The sequence below is a fragment of the Euleptes europaea genome, chromosome 3 (assembly GCF_029931775.1).
Source record: "Euleptes europaea isolate rEulEur1 chromosome 3, rEulEur1.hap1, whole genome shotgun sequence".
Lineage (NCBI taxonomy): Eukaryota > Metazoa > Chordata > Lepidosauria > Squamata > Sphaerodactylidae > Euleptes > Euleptes europaea.
This window is the reverse complement of record NC_079314.1, coordinates 26,293,182-26,308,031: the sequence shown is the minus strand read 5'-3', so window position 1 is coordinate 26,308,031 and position 14,850 is coordinate 26,293,182. Positions and strand designations below refer to the sequence as shown.

Here is a 14,850-nt window from a genome sequence, read left to right as displayed (position 1 = left end):
TCGATCCCGACGGAAGTTGGTTTCAGGTAGCCGGCTCAAGGTCGACTCAGCCTCCCATCCTTCCGAGGTCGGTGAAATGAGGACCCAGCTTGCTGGGGGTAAAGGAAGAGGCCTGGGGAAGGCACTGGCAAACCACCCCGCAAACAAAGTCTGCCTAGTAAACGTCGGGATGTGACGTCGCCCCATGGGTCAGGAATGACCCGGTGCTTGCACAGGGGACCTTTACCTTAGAATTTATTTGTAAGTGGCCATAGGCCTTCACACAACATCACCCACAGAGTAGCACAGTGTTAAAAAAAAGAGAGAGAGACATGTACAAGAACATAAAACCTAGCAGAATTAGCACTGATATGAACCACCAAAAACAACATCATTTGTGGGATTCTGCTCTAGAGCTAACTATCTTAGCTCTTTCACAGTGGGTCGCCTTGTTAGCCTGTCTGCAGTAGCAGAAAAGGGCCAGAGTCCAGTAGCACCTTAAAGACTAACAGAAATATTTTCTGGCGGGGCGTGAGCTTTCGTGAGCCACAGCTCACTTCTTCAGATACAGCTAGAATGTGAATTTCATAGGGAGGTTGGAAAGAGAAACTGCTGAATTACAGTTGATATTCAAACTAAAGACAATGCGTTTACCTGGGCTGAATAAAGACCTTGCATTCATGGCTCATTACCAATGCTGATTTCTCCACACCCATCTCTCCCCTGGACATCACAGACTCTTCTGCATACCACCCCTAATCCCATCACGCCTGCTATTCACATTTACACACTGTTAACATTTACATACTAATGCTTGTCTGAATTCACTCTCCTCTACTTAAAGACAAATGGATTCACATTCTAGCTGTATCTGAAGAAGTGAGCTGTGGCTCACGAAAGCTCATACCCTGCCAGAAAATATTTTTGTTAGTCTTTAAGGTGCTACTGGACTCTTGCTCTTTTCTACTATCTTAGCTCTTATTTTCCTTGCTGCCAGAGCAAACAATGATGTTCTATGAGAAATATACTCATTGGAGTCAAGACAGCAAGAATATGATTTTCTCCTTTTCTGAGTGGTTTGTACCCACTAGTAGCTTCTCGGCCTTTTGGCTAAGATCAAGTGTAGTGTCAATTTAAAAAATAACAAACGCTCCCTGGGTATTTTAATTAATTAATTATTAATTACATTTCTGTCCACCTTTTCTCCATGGAGTTCAGGATGGCATACATGGATCTTACCCCCACACCGTACCTTCATGACTATCCTGTGAAGTAGGCTGACACACAGGAACTGGTCCAAGATCTGCGGCGGCGGCGGCGGCGGGGGACTTAAACTCTTATCTCCCTGGCCCTATTTGCTTCCTGTTTGTGCTTTTTGCCCTGTACCAGACTGGCCTGGGTCTTTTCAGCATTAGCCAGTTATGTATGTGCTGATACAAGAAAGAGATAAGGGAAAGTCTTGGCACCTTGCTAATGTGATCTAGCCAGTCCAGTTGCTGACCACTGGCTTAATTCCCCCTGTATGATGGTCCTAGGGCCAAATTCTTAGCAGGAATATTATCTGTCATCTTGGTATATTCAGATGAGGAAAAAATTACATTTCTGCTGTCTGACGTAGATGCTTATGTAACACATAGAGTTTCTTTGTTTGCCTTAGCGGCAAAGAAAATAAGATCTAAGGTTTCTGAAGGAGTTATCAATTAAGTTTAAAATGGTGAGTTAGTATGTTTTGGTGTCTGTTATAATATTTTAATCGCTGATTTGTTTTATTTATATTGCTGTATTACTATGTTTTAGCTATTTGTGACGGCCAACAGCCATATACAAGAAATTTTCTGGACCATATACAACGGCCATATACAAGAAACATTCTGGACCACTGGCTTAATTTTAGCAGGAGATGGTGTAGAAACTTGTAATTTTTCCCCCTTCTGTATCTTGGCTGAAGGGGAGAATATCTCCAAGTATATGTGATGTACTTTTCTTTAGTAATCAAATTGTCACAACAAACTCTCACACAAGTCTTCCAGGTGACTGAGCCCGGCATCCACTGCCTCTTGCTTTTTTAAAAAGGAATTAAACAGTGGACAAAATGGATAGACAATTGCTGTGGATCCAATGGAACAGACTTGGGACATGGAAAATGGAGGCTTGAACGCTAATTTTTGTGTGATATTTGATACAGTCACTACAGTGCTTAGCCTTGATTTCCTTTCCATAAGAGGGGAAGAATATTGACTCAGAAAAAGAATTTAAAGTATTTGCAGAACATTTAGAAAAGTGCTATATAACTGATAATGGCCATGAAAAGACATAGAGTTGTAATTTGCAATTAAGAATGAAATAAGAGCCTTGATGGTCAAACCAAATTTGAGCATCCTCTTGCCTACCAACCAGATTCTTCCAGGAAACACAAAGCAAGATAAGACAGCCCTCCCTTGATGTTTGCACCCTGCCCCACAGGTTTGCTGCCTTGAAACCTCCAGGGTCCATTTAACATTCATGGCTAACACCTGTTGTAAGACTTCCACCATAAATAGCTAACAGCCATAACCCTACGATACAGATCTCAGCTATCCATGTATCTGCTTCACCATGAACAGCTCAGAGAAGGAAAGCGATCCCTGCCATTCCAGATTTATAGCATTATGGATGGTAAAAAAGCTTAATACTTTACAAACAATGTTGACATTGATGAGAATGGAATTCCAGATGATTACAAGCCATAGGGTTCAAAACAGAATTGTGTATGTGGTATAATAATAATAATAATAATAATAATAATAATAATAATAATAATAATAATAATAATTTCCTAGCAAAATTCTATGCCAGGAAGAGATACATTCTGACTTGGCTGGCACTGAAGTTCAATCCCTAACCAATGGTAGGCCTAATCAGCCCTTTTTGGCTTCTGTTGGGCCAGAAGGACTTGAAATTTCCTTTCTAAGCAAAAAGAAAATAAGAAAGAAACTTGAGAAGGTAAAATCTGTGCAAGTCATTGTGGAAGCCTGGTATTTTCGACACAGGGATCGGCTTGTGTGGTTTCCCCATTGCCGCTGATACAGTACAGAGGCTTCCACATGGCAGGTTCCTCCCCCAAAGAGTCCCTGACCCAGGCTCCCAGCAGCAGCCACCTCCCCCACACCACCAGGAGATTTTTCAGGGTGTTTAAAAAAAATCAACAATTGACTAGTGTTATAACATCATAAAGGTAAAGGTAGTCCCCTGTGCAAGCACCAGGACATTACTCACCCATGGGGTGACATCACATCCCGACATTTACAGGGCAGATTATGTTTATGGGGTGGCATAGCAATCTGGTTATCAGGTTCTCTGAATTCCCAGCTTTTGTTTTAAAAAAGCTAAGTCTCTAGCCCCTGCCATTGAAGAGATATAAGAGAATAGGTATATCTTTGCAAAGAAAGGAGCTAGAGACTTCCTTTATTAAAAAAAGAAAGGAAGGGGTTTGGAGAACCTAATAGATAAATTGTTATAATGATATTCATTTGCTAATTAAGAACATGAAAAAGCTCTTTGATGGCAGGAGACATGACCATAGGGGACTGGGGCAGAGAAAATGAGGGTAGAACCAAGAACATCTGTATACTCCAATCCATATGAGTGCCGCCCCAGCTCTGCTGCAGCATTCTCAAAACATTGCCACAAAGCAGGTTTGGGAAAGGCAGAGAAAACCTGGGATGTGCACAGAAACTCATGCTGTGGGGAAAATGGGGGGGGGGATGTCACTTTCCAATAGCATCTAAGCCAGGACAAACAACCCATGTGTAAAAATCACCCCTGAAAGATACAAAGCCTTGCGCATGAGCATGCCATGTTCAGAGATGGCATGACAAAAGACAAGGAGTTTTTCTCCAGGCGCTATTCTGGCAGCAGAATTTTTTATTTTTAGAATTGGCAACCTTAAGCAGGCATGCAGGATATGACTCCCTGAGCGTTCTGGGAGTTTTGTTCGATTAAAGTGCACAGAGGCAGCATGATGCTAGCTCAAGAAATCCTAGCATGCTTTGGAGTTGTTGGCATCTGGGTCTGGACCTGATTAGAGACAGACCCTTCCTGGGTTTAGATTGGAGTAACTCTGTATAGGATTGCACTGTTAAGTCTTTGAATTCAAGGGCATCTCATCTAAATTTGCTCCAGTCATCTGGAAGCTTGGAAGCAAAAACAGACAGATGTATAAGAATTGTAATCACGGCAGGGTTTATTCCGCAGTAGAAAACTGACAATCGACAAAAAAGTGAACACAAAAATGGATTAAATTAAGAAAATGTATAATTTATGTTTTGTATAATTTATTCTGGTTTTGCTTGACAGAGACTGCAGGGGCAAGGAGCTATACTGCCTGACCTCACCCGACTGGCATAATTCTCAGCCTTTTCTGTGTTCTGAGATATCAGAAAAATGCCACATTTAATTTTAAGAAATATTTACAGCTGTAAAAGCTAGAAACGGCTTTAAAAAAAAGGAAAAAGAATGAAAACTCCGTTTTCCAGGCTAAATTCTGAACTTAGTTCTACACTCTGTATGTTTCCTGTGCTTCTGCAGAATCATGGTGTACCATACTATCCTGATCTGGGAGACTCCAATTCAAATCCCCACCCTGCCATGGAATGGTTGCTAGGTGACCTTGCACCAGGCAAATGCTCTCAGCCTAACCCACCTCACAGGGTTGTTGTGAGGACAGGAAAACAACGTAAGCTGCTTTGGGTCCTCATTGGAGAGAAAGACAGGGTATAAATGAAGTCAAATAAACAATACACAAATCATATCAAATCTTGGTCCACAATGAATTTGGATTTATTTGTCATTTATTGTATAAGAAGAGGACTCATACACACACAATCCTATATAGCAAATGTTAAAGTGTGTGACATGAAACAGACCTTTATTGAATCAGATCAATGGTCCATCAGGGTTAGTATTATTTAGTCAACCTAACAGTATGCGGAGTCTCAGGCAGAGATCTTTCACATCAGCTACTACCTGGTCCTTTCAGCTGGAGATGCCAGGGATTGAACCTGGGACCTTCTGTAGGACAAACAGATGCTCTGCCACTGAGCCACAGCCCCGCCCTAACCATACACTCAACCATATACTCCATAACATAACCATACCCTCAAGGAGCTGCCATGGAGTTTTTCTAAACTTGGTTCCAGTAAAGATTGTTCAGGACCTGTCCATCTATTTCAATTCCTATATATTTAGTACATTTTTTATCCTGCCCTTTCTGAAAGGAGCTCAGAGCAGCACGTATGTTTCTCCTTTCCCCATTTTATCCTCACAACAACCCTGCAAGGTAGGTTAGACTGACAGCATGAGAGCCAGTGTGGTGTAGTGGTTAAGAGCAGCGGTTCGGAGTGGTGGACTCTAATCTGGAGAACGAGGTTTGATCCCCCACTTCTCCACATGAGCGGCAGACGCTAATCTGGTGAACCGGGTTGGTTTCCCCACTCCTACACATGAAGCCAGCTGGGTAACCTTGGGCTAGTCACAGTTCTCTCCAAACTGTCTCAGCCCCATCTACTTCACAAGGTGTCTGTTGTGGGGAGAGGAAGGGAAGGCTATTGTAAGCCGGTTTGATTCTTCCTTAAGTGGTAGAGAAAGTCGGCATATAAAAACCAACTCTTCTCCTCTTCATGTTATTGGTTTCAAGGTCACCCAGGGGCAGTCTTAGTAATTCTGGGGCCCTGGGCAAGAATCCAGGATGGGGCCCCAGAATCAGTGTACCTCCCCCCCCGCCCTTGAGTCAGCTGCTGAGTGGGCACGCACACGCTGCTGCTGCTGAGTCAGCTGCCTGAGCCCCAGAGGGGTGGGAACCTGCATGTTTCATGCTGTTTTTTCAGGGGATAGGTGGGGCCATGGGGAGGTGAGGGACCTGCCCAGCCTGGGGGTGGCAGCTGCCCCAAATTCCTTGTGGCTAAGGCCACCCCTGAGATCACCCATTTACCTTCATGGCACCCCAGGGATTTGAACCTGGGTCTCCCAGACGACAGTCTGATACTCTAACCACTGCACCACAGTAGCTCTTTCTCATCTGGAAGAAGAGCCCTTTGAAACCACTTGGGGCATGTTGTTCCTGGCATTCCCTGCTGTCAACCAGCGTGCTTCTAACCCACAACCTGGGAAATTATCATGCAGCTGAGCTCACAGTGGAGCAGCTGAGCCTATAGAAAATAAGCTTCAGAGTCTCTTCACCTAGGAAGAAACCATCCATCTGCCTGTGTGTGTGTCGGAGTTCAGTCCTTCATTGGTTCTGCCTCTGTGTTGCAGACAACTTCCTCATAAATGGTTTCTATTGGGCAAGACTTCTGAGTGCTCTCTGCTTCTGGGTTGCTCTCTGGGAAACCGGGAAGCCTTCCCAAACAGGAACAGACTTCCCTCAAAGAGGAGCACAGCTCCCTGCTCCGTAAGGCATAGATAGCAGGGTTGATCATGGAGTTCACCAGGCAGAGAATGCTGCAGAAGGCAAATGCTTTCCTGCTGAGGTCATTCAGTTTGGCAAACACACTATAAGTCATGAGCACCAAGACTGGCGACCAGCACATGACGAGAACTGCCAGGACGATCACTAAGGTCTTGGCCAAAGTGATGTCCATTCTCATCCTCGTGTTCTGCTGTCCAGCTTGGGCATGGTGCCTCTTCATGTACAACACATGCTTGCGGGCCTTCCAAAGGACGTGCACGTAAGCGTAGACAATAGATATCAGGAGGATCACTACTAAAGCAATCCAGCTGGAGAGGTAACTGGTGGCGACAAAGGGAAACAACTCCGAACAGTTTGAGTCCACGGTGCAGCAATTCCATCCCAGGAGGGGCAGGAAGGCGATGAAAATAACGGCGACCCAGAGGACCACCAAAGCTATCCCAGCTCTTCTACTCGTGATGAGGACCTTGTACTCCGACGGCTTAAGGATACAGACATACCGGTCAAAGGCCATCAGCAGCAGGCTGCCCAAGGAAGCCGTGAAGGACGTGGTGACCCCGCCGAGCTTCAGCAAGAAGACTTCCTTTGAGCGATCGGTCCCATTGAAAACATGGAAATACACGAAACTGGAGACAAAGATGATGCTGGCGAGCGTGTCCGCAGCAGCCAAGCTGCTGAGGAAGAGGTAGGAAGGTTTGTTCCGGATCTTTTGGGAGGAAAATATGAGGTACAGCACCAAAGAGTTCTCCGAGATGCAAAGGCTCCCGACAAAGCAGCACAGCACGGCAATGACCGCCTTCTGGGCAGGATCGTCGAGGACCATGTAGCACTCCATGGGCATCGCATGGGAGCTGCAGCTGGAGACGTTGGCCGTTCCGTTCACTGCGCATCTCTGCATCCCTGTGAGCTTGGGGCAAAGAAAACCCTCTTCGGAACGGGGTGGCCTTCCCTGGCAATTTTTATGGAGCAACTGCAAAAGAGTTGAGGGTTGGAGAAAGTTAAATTTGACGCCAGTTCCACCATGGCCCAACTCTAGTGGGAAGTGGTTTCAAATCACAGCAAGGCCACTTATGCATGGAAGGTTTTGCCTGGGATTTGCTGCTCTGTAGATGCACATTTCCCCCATCTGAATTCTCAAAACTGCCTGGGGGCTTATTTTTGAGTTTTGAGAATTTGGATGGGAAAAATGAGCATCTAGCAAGTGGAAAATCCAAGGCAAAACCTCTCATGCATAAAAGGACTTATGGAGATCCAGTAGGGTTTTCAAGGCAAGAGACAGAAGAGGTTTTGTTATTGCCTGCCTCTGCATAGAAACCCTGGACTTCCTTGGTGGTCTTCCATCCAAGTTCTAACCAGGGCTGATCATTATTCGTTTCTGAGAGCTGATGAGATCAAGCTAGCCTGGCCCACCTCTAGCCTGGATTTATTCTGTGTCTCTCGCACATCAATTTTGTGTTTTCTTGGCCATCTACAGTTCTATTGAAAAATCAAGCAACTGGGTTTTCCCCAACCTGACCTTAGCCAACCCAAAGCTTTCAGTATCCTTCTGCGGGTCATGCATCTCTCGTTTTAAATAGTTTTAAACGGGGGCAGTGGTCAACTGATTCGAGATTTTTGTTATTATCCATGAGCCTGTGTGGTTCAGTGGTTAGTGCATTGAGCTAGGATCTGGGGCACCCAGGTTCAAATCTCCATTCTGCCATGGAAGCATGGTGGGTCAGTTTGGGCCGGTCACACACTCTTATCCTAAGCTATCTCACAGGGTTGTGAGGATAAAAATGGAGAAAGAGAGAATGTTGTAAGCCAGTTTGGGTCCCAGAAAAGTGTGGGATAAATGAATGAATTACATACAAATAAATATGCATATTGCAATATGATCAATATAAGTGCATTTTTGAGATACTGACTGATGTGTAAAAGACAGCTTACAGATTAATAAACGCATTATTAGAAGGAAAGGTATTCACTGCCCGCAAGGTGTGGTGAGGGCTATGGCTTTTAGAAAGGAGTGGAGAAATTTGTGCAAGACAGATCTATCAACAACTGTCAGGCAATCCCTGCTAAATGGGGTATCGTGAATGGTGTGTAGCTTTCCTTAATGGCTGATTTGGGATGGTTTTATCCAATTTTATTTATTTGTACTTGGTTTTATCCAAATGTATGTTCTTCCTTTTAATATGCCAATAAAGGCTTGTGTTGTGTTGTTGTACATGCACAGTCAGACCCTGCTAAATGGAACCTCCATGTTCAGAGGCAGTATACCTCTGAGTATCAGAACCTGAGTTAGCACAAGTGTGCAAGGTCATGTCATTACCATGCCCTGCTTGTGAGCTGCAGGAAGCATCTAGCTGGCTCCAGTTGGAAACAGCGTGCAGAATCACACCTTCCTCTTATATCCCTGTGCTACGGCCAGATTCAATTACCACTTCTTGATTCCACATGCATTAAAAATGTGTTCTGTTCTTACAGATTACATTTTTCTCCCAGATCCTCTTCCCAAACACATTAATTTCCCCTGAGTTCCCTCAGAAAATAATGTCTCCTTCCAAACACTTATTTTGCCCTCAACATTCATTTCCCACCAGATTTCCCATGCCAAGACCTCATTACCCCCAATTCATTTCCCCTCCCAAAACTGTATTTCCCTCCAGAATTTTCTTCTCTTTCCTCCCCAGTTTTTCTCAAAGCAAAAAGAAGGGGGGGATAAATTTTGTTTCCTGCCCTACTTGTGCTATTGCTACAACAGACTTCAATCCTATTTATGTTAGAATGTTTCTTTATTCACCCCTCCTCCAACTTTAAAACACAGGTAGGCGTGGGGGGGGTGTGCATTGGGATGTTAATACATTTCTGGAACAGCAATCTGAGTCAAGTGGTGCTGGAAGCACGTGAGCCATTGGGCTCCTGGCCACCACATAGGGTGGCCAGGTCCCTCTTCACTACCAGTGGGAGGTTTTGGGGGCATAGCCTGGGGAGGGCGAGGTTTGGGGAAGGGAGGGACGAATGCCATAGAGTCCAATTGCCAAAGGGGCCATTTTCTCCAGGTGAACTGATCTCAATTGGCTGGAGATCAGCTGTAATAGCAGTAGATTTCTAGCTACTACCTGGAGGTTGGCAACCCTATCCCGCATGAAGATTGGCAGCCATAGTACAAAAGCCACAGTAGTGGCAGAGTAAAGAGGAAAGAACTTGCTCAAGGTGTTTTCTGTCCAAAGAGGAAGTAGTTTTGCTTGGTTTCCTGTGTTCACAAATGTGCTTCTTTAATTGGAACATGGTTAACAGGAAGAGAAACATGCTTGTTGATTATCAGGCCCAGATTAAAGGAGCTGGAGATCTTATTCCTTGGCTTGATGTCTGCAACTTTATCACACATCCCCATCTCTTTCTTACTGTGTCTCTGTGCCTGCTTTTGCTCTCTCCAGGCTCCCACCCAGGGTTGCAAAGCTCCAGGTACTAGCTGGAGATCTACTGCTATTACAACTGATCTCCAGCTGAGAGAGATCAGTTTACCTGGAGAAAAATGGCCAATTTGGCAATTGGACTCTATAGCATTGAAGTCCCTCCCCTTCCCAAACCCTGCCGTTCTTAGGCTCTGCCCCCAAAACCTCCCGCTCGTGGTGAAGAGGGACCTGGCAACCCTACTCCCACCTCCAGTTCTTAAGTTTTTAAGGGCCAATCTATATACATGGCATATCTATTCTTATTTCGTTTTTCTAGGCACACAACGTTCTGCATAGATTCCAGTCTGCCATTTGGAAGATTGCTGAGGGAGAAAAGAACTTGCTCATATAGAAGAGGTTAGCTAGAAGAACTTGAAAAAAAAGAGTGCCCTGTTAAGATCCCCAACCTTTTTTTTTCTTCCAAAAAGACATCTGAGGTCTTCACAACAAATAAGGAAAAACTGGACATTTCTTACACTGAAACCCTGACCTTCTAGAAAAATTCAGACAGGTATAAGATCTCAGACATGGCAATTTCCATGCAATTTCCATGTTTCCCCCTTACCCTCCAGTATTTGTCATTTAAGAAATTCATAACAATTCAAAGCAGCCTCCACTCTTTTGTTTCCGACTATGGATCGCAGACTGAGGATTGTAACTGTACCCCTGAGAAGGTAACATTGACCAAGACCCTACCTGAGCGACTCCTTCCAGTTCCTTCACCAGCAGCAAGAAAGCCGTGGAAAGCAGCCTGGACGTCACTCGGGGCTCTAGCAGGGGTGGGGTGGTTCTGTGGAAAGAAGAAACGTCTGGAGAACTGCAACCCCCAAGCCATGGCAAGGGAAGACCACAGAAGCAAGAAAACGATGAATCACGGCCACACGAAGGCAGAGGGATGGAACGGAAAAGCGTGCGAGAGAGAAGATGTTCGAGGCCGGCCTGATCTGATGGAGGTTTCCCCGTAGTCGTGCCTGATTCGTGCCTGGTTTTCTCCGAGTGACCTTTCAAGCAAAAGGAAAGGGAACAGCTGTGGCATGAAAGCAGGTGGCGGGATGGAAGGCAATGGAACAGAAGACTGCCACCAGGAAAAGCTCGAGTGCAGAGAGTTCTGCTTGGCGGTTTCTGCCACCAAGGAGGGAAGGCACAAAGTCATTTCTAAGAGAGTGGAAGTCTGCTACATGATAGGGCATTATTGCTTTAAGCATTCACAAAGTATTTCTCCTCCGAGGGGGCTTGCGCATGTTTCAAGTACCCCATAACCCCACTGAGGAAACGGGACAGAATAAAAGTGTGTGCCCGTCCATGGCGATGATCATTGTACTTCCAGCTCTTGGTGTGGGTGAGGTAGGGAGGATAACACAATATCGTTGGCCCCGTAAGAAGAATCCCGCTGGATTGGAGCGAGAGTTCTTATCCAGCCAATCTGTTTCTAGACTTGGCCAGCCAATTCTCTATCTCTCCCCCTTTCCTTTTCCTAGTGCTATCTTTTGGGTACTTCGGAAGCCTGCAAAAATCTGTTTAATGACGAGTTGTGGGGGGGGACAAATGGATGTACACCCTATTGGCTATTTCATGCCATTACATATTCTTTGTTAATATTGTGAAGAAAAAACACCCTGTCTTCTTTATTTAATTGGATTTTCCACTTTTAAAAAAATAATCACCCCACTTATGCCGAGACGTGTATTTATTGTCGAGGCATTGTCTGTGAATTGTGAGAAGGCAGAAGTTGCAAAAGGCATTTCGGTGGAAAAGGAGTGCTCTGTTTAACTTCTCTGTTCCCTCCCACGGTAAGCTCTGTGCTGTTAAGAATACAAGGAACTAGGTTAAAAAAAATATCAGCTGGGGTATTCCCGTGCAAGTCAGCGAGAGAGACAGAATTCATTCTGAAAATGCATTAACTGTTAGGCTAAATATATTTCAGCTTGTAATGGCTGCCTTTGCTGCAGCGGGTGGCTAGATGTGGAGAAAAAGACTGCATCAGATGCCAGGAAAGGAGACTGGAGGAGAGGTACAGAGGAAACTGCAATTTCTGGAACTAGGGTGGGGCAGTGAGTGGAGCCAGTACATATGGGTCAAAGAGATGGATGGGGGGTTTAAAATACAAGCAGGTCTACACAGAGATGATGAAGAAGAGGAAGAAGAGGAGTAGTAGTTGGTTTTTATATGCCGACTTTCTCTACCACTTAAGGAAGACTCAAACCGGCTTACAATCACCTTCCCTTCCCCTCCCCACAACAGACACCCTATGAGGTAGGTGGGGCTGAAAGAGCTCTAGGAGAGCTGTGAGTGACTAGCCCAAGGTCACCCAGCTGGCTTCACATGTAGGAGTGGGGAAACCAACCCGGTTCACCTGATTAGTGTCCACCGCTCATGTGGAGGAGTGGGGAATCAAACCTGGTTCTCCAGATCAGAGTCCACCACTCCAAACCACCGCTCTTAACCACGACACCGCACTTATGTCACAATAAACAGTTGATGGGGCGGCAACTTCCTTGTTGCTTAGAAGCTTGATGTAGAAACAAAACATATGTAGATCAACAGAGCCTGTATCCAGGGGTTTCCAAATGAGCTTCCTCAGAATGCTCCATTGCATATGGCAGTGCATTAAACAAAAAATGAGCGGTTATACCTCTGTAGGGGAGGGAAGACGGCATTGTATAACCCGATCTCGTCAGATCTCAGAGGTTAAGCAGGGTCAGTACTTGGAAGGGAGACCACCAAGGAAAGCTCTGCGGAGAAAATAACTGGCTAAACACTTCTGCTTCTCACTTGCCTTGAAAGCCCCTTTCTGGGGTTGCCATAAGTCAGCTGCAACTTGATGGCACTTTACACACACACACACACACACAACACACACCACTGTGGCGGCCTAAATCAAACATGGATTTTCTCAGTTGTATCTGAGACACACACACACACACACACACACACACACAGTGGCCTAAATCAAACATGGATTTTCTCAGTTGTATCTGATACATATTTGTACATTGAATGTGGAATTCTTGCAAGCAGGCTGTGTGATGTATAATCTGTGCCACTCCCCCCCAGTATTATTTGGGTTCAGAACCTCCAAAATGCCCATCACCATATCCAGGAGTTTTCAAATTACAAGTCTGACTGCTTTAAAAATCAACCAGCCAGCCCCCATTGGGAATGAGTCATCCACCAGAAGGCTATGTACCTTCCCATGTAAAGTAATCCATATGAATGAATGAAGAAGAAGAAGAGTTGGTTTTTATATGCCGACTTTCTCTACCACTTAAGGAAGAAACAAACTGGCTTACAATCTCCATCTGCCTCCCCACAACAGACACCCTATGAGGTAGGTGGGGCTGAGACAGCTCTAAGAGAGCAGTGACTAGCCCAAGGTCACGCAGCTGGCTTCACGTGGAGGAGTGGGGAAACCAACCTGGTTCACCAGATTAGCCTCCGCCGCTCATGTGGAGGAAGTGGGGAATCAAACCCGGTCCTCCAGATTAGAGTCCGCCGTTCCAAACCACCGCTCTTAACCACTACGCCACGCTGGCTTTCTTACTGGGTGACCGTGGGCCAGCCACACACTCTCCGCCTAACCTACCTCACAGGATGTTTGTGGGGATACAACAGAGGAGAGGACAACAACGTAAGCCACATTGCGTCCCTGTTGGGGAGAAACTTTTTGCTAATCAATACTGGGCTCCCCAAGACTGACAGCCAAATGATTGAACTACCGCTGATATGAAATGATTGAACTGCCAAGCTGATATGAAAGCACCTTCTACGATGCTTGATCTGCATCCGCTCACACACTTGATGTGGCCGTCAGCCGACAAGCCTGCATGTCTAAACCAGCTGCTTCATGCACAAAAATAAACAGGAATCTGGTGGCACTCTCATTTATTTTTGCTGCAAAGACAGATCAACAACACAACTATCCCTCTGGAATTATTGTCGTTTGGAGAGGGGCTGCGGCTCAGTGGTAGAGCATCTGCTTGGCACACAGAAGGTCCCAGGTTCAATCCCTGGCATCTCCAGTTAAAGGGACTAGGCAAGTAGGTGATGGGAAAGACCTCTGCCTGAGACCCTAGAGAGCCACTGCCGGTCTGAGTAGACAATACTGACTTTGGTGGACTGAGGGTCTGCTTCAGTAGAAGGCAGCTTCATGTGTTCATATGTACAAATCACATCAAATGTACCAGGATTTGCTCCAAGCCAGGGCTGGGCAACATTTTGGTCCTGGGTGCCGCAAAATCCTGGACTATATGCCTTGGAGAGCCAGCATGGTGTAGTGGTTAAGAGCGGTGGTATGGAGCGGTGGACTCTAATCTAGAGAACCAGGTTTGATTCCCCACTCCTCCACATGAGCGGCGGAGGCTAATCTAGTGAATTGGATTTGTTTCCCTCTCCTACACATGAAGCCAGCTAGGTGACCTTGGGCTAGTCACACTCCCTCAGCCCCACCTATCTCACAGGGTGTCTGTTGTGGGGAGGGGAAGGTGATTATAAGCCGGTTTGGTTCTGCCTTTAGTGGTGGAGAAAGTCAGCATATAAAAACCAACTCTTCTTCGATCTACTGGTGAAGATATAGCATAGTGTGTGTGGAGTGGGGGAGAAGGGGTATACAAGGGATGTACTTGGCCAGCGTGGTGTAGCGATTAAGAGCAGCGGACTCCAATCTGGAGAACCAGGTTCGATTCCCCACTTCTCCACATGAAGCCTGCTGGGTGACCTTGGGCATGTCACCGTTCTCTCAGGACCCTCTCAGCCCACACAGAGGCAGGCAATGGCAAACCACCTCTGAATGTCTCTTGCCTTGAAAACCACACAGGGTCACCTTACGTCAACTGTGACTTGACAGCACTTTCCACCACCACCACTTGGCCAGGCACATTGCAAGGACACCGAGCCTCAGATATGCTGCCAAAGTCTCAAGGGCGCCCTTCCGACTTGGCTCAGGGCTTCAAGTGTCCCAGAGGAAACGGCAGCCATGAATTATACCCA

General features: G+C 45.8%; 1 protein-coding gene, 1 non-coding gene and 1 pseudogene across 2 annotated transcripts; 1 reads left to right on the top strand and 2 right to left on the bottom strand.

Moving 5' to 3' along the window:
• The first annotated feature begins 1,069 nt into the window (after positions 1-1,069).
• On the top strand, positions 1,070-1,245 carry LOC130475878 (U2 spliceosomal RNA; annotated as a pseudogene).
• Positions 1,246-4,997: 3,752 nt separating this feature from the next.
• On the bottom strand, positions 4,998-5,069 carry TRNAD-GUC (transfer RNA aspartic acid (anticodon GUC)). The gene has a single exon. It is a non-coding gene; the product is annotated as a tRNA-Asp (tRNA).
• A 1,167-nt stretch (positions 5,070-6,236) lies between these two features.
• CNR2 (cannabinoid receptor 2) lies at positions 6,237-7,322 on the bottom strand. Its single transcript, XM_056847500.1, has one exon. The coding sequence runs from the start codon at positions 7,320-7,322 to the stop codon at positions 6,237-6,239; it is 1,086 nt and encodes a 361-aa protein (XP_056703478.1).
• Positions 7,323-14,850: the final 7,528 nt, after the last annotated feature.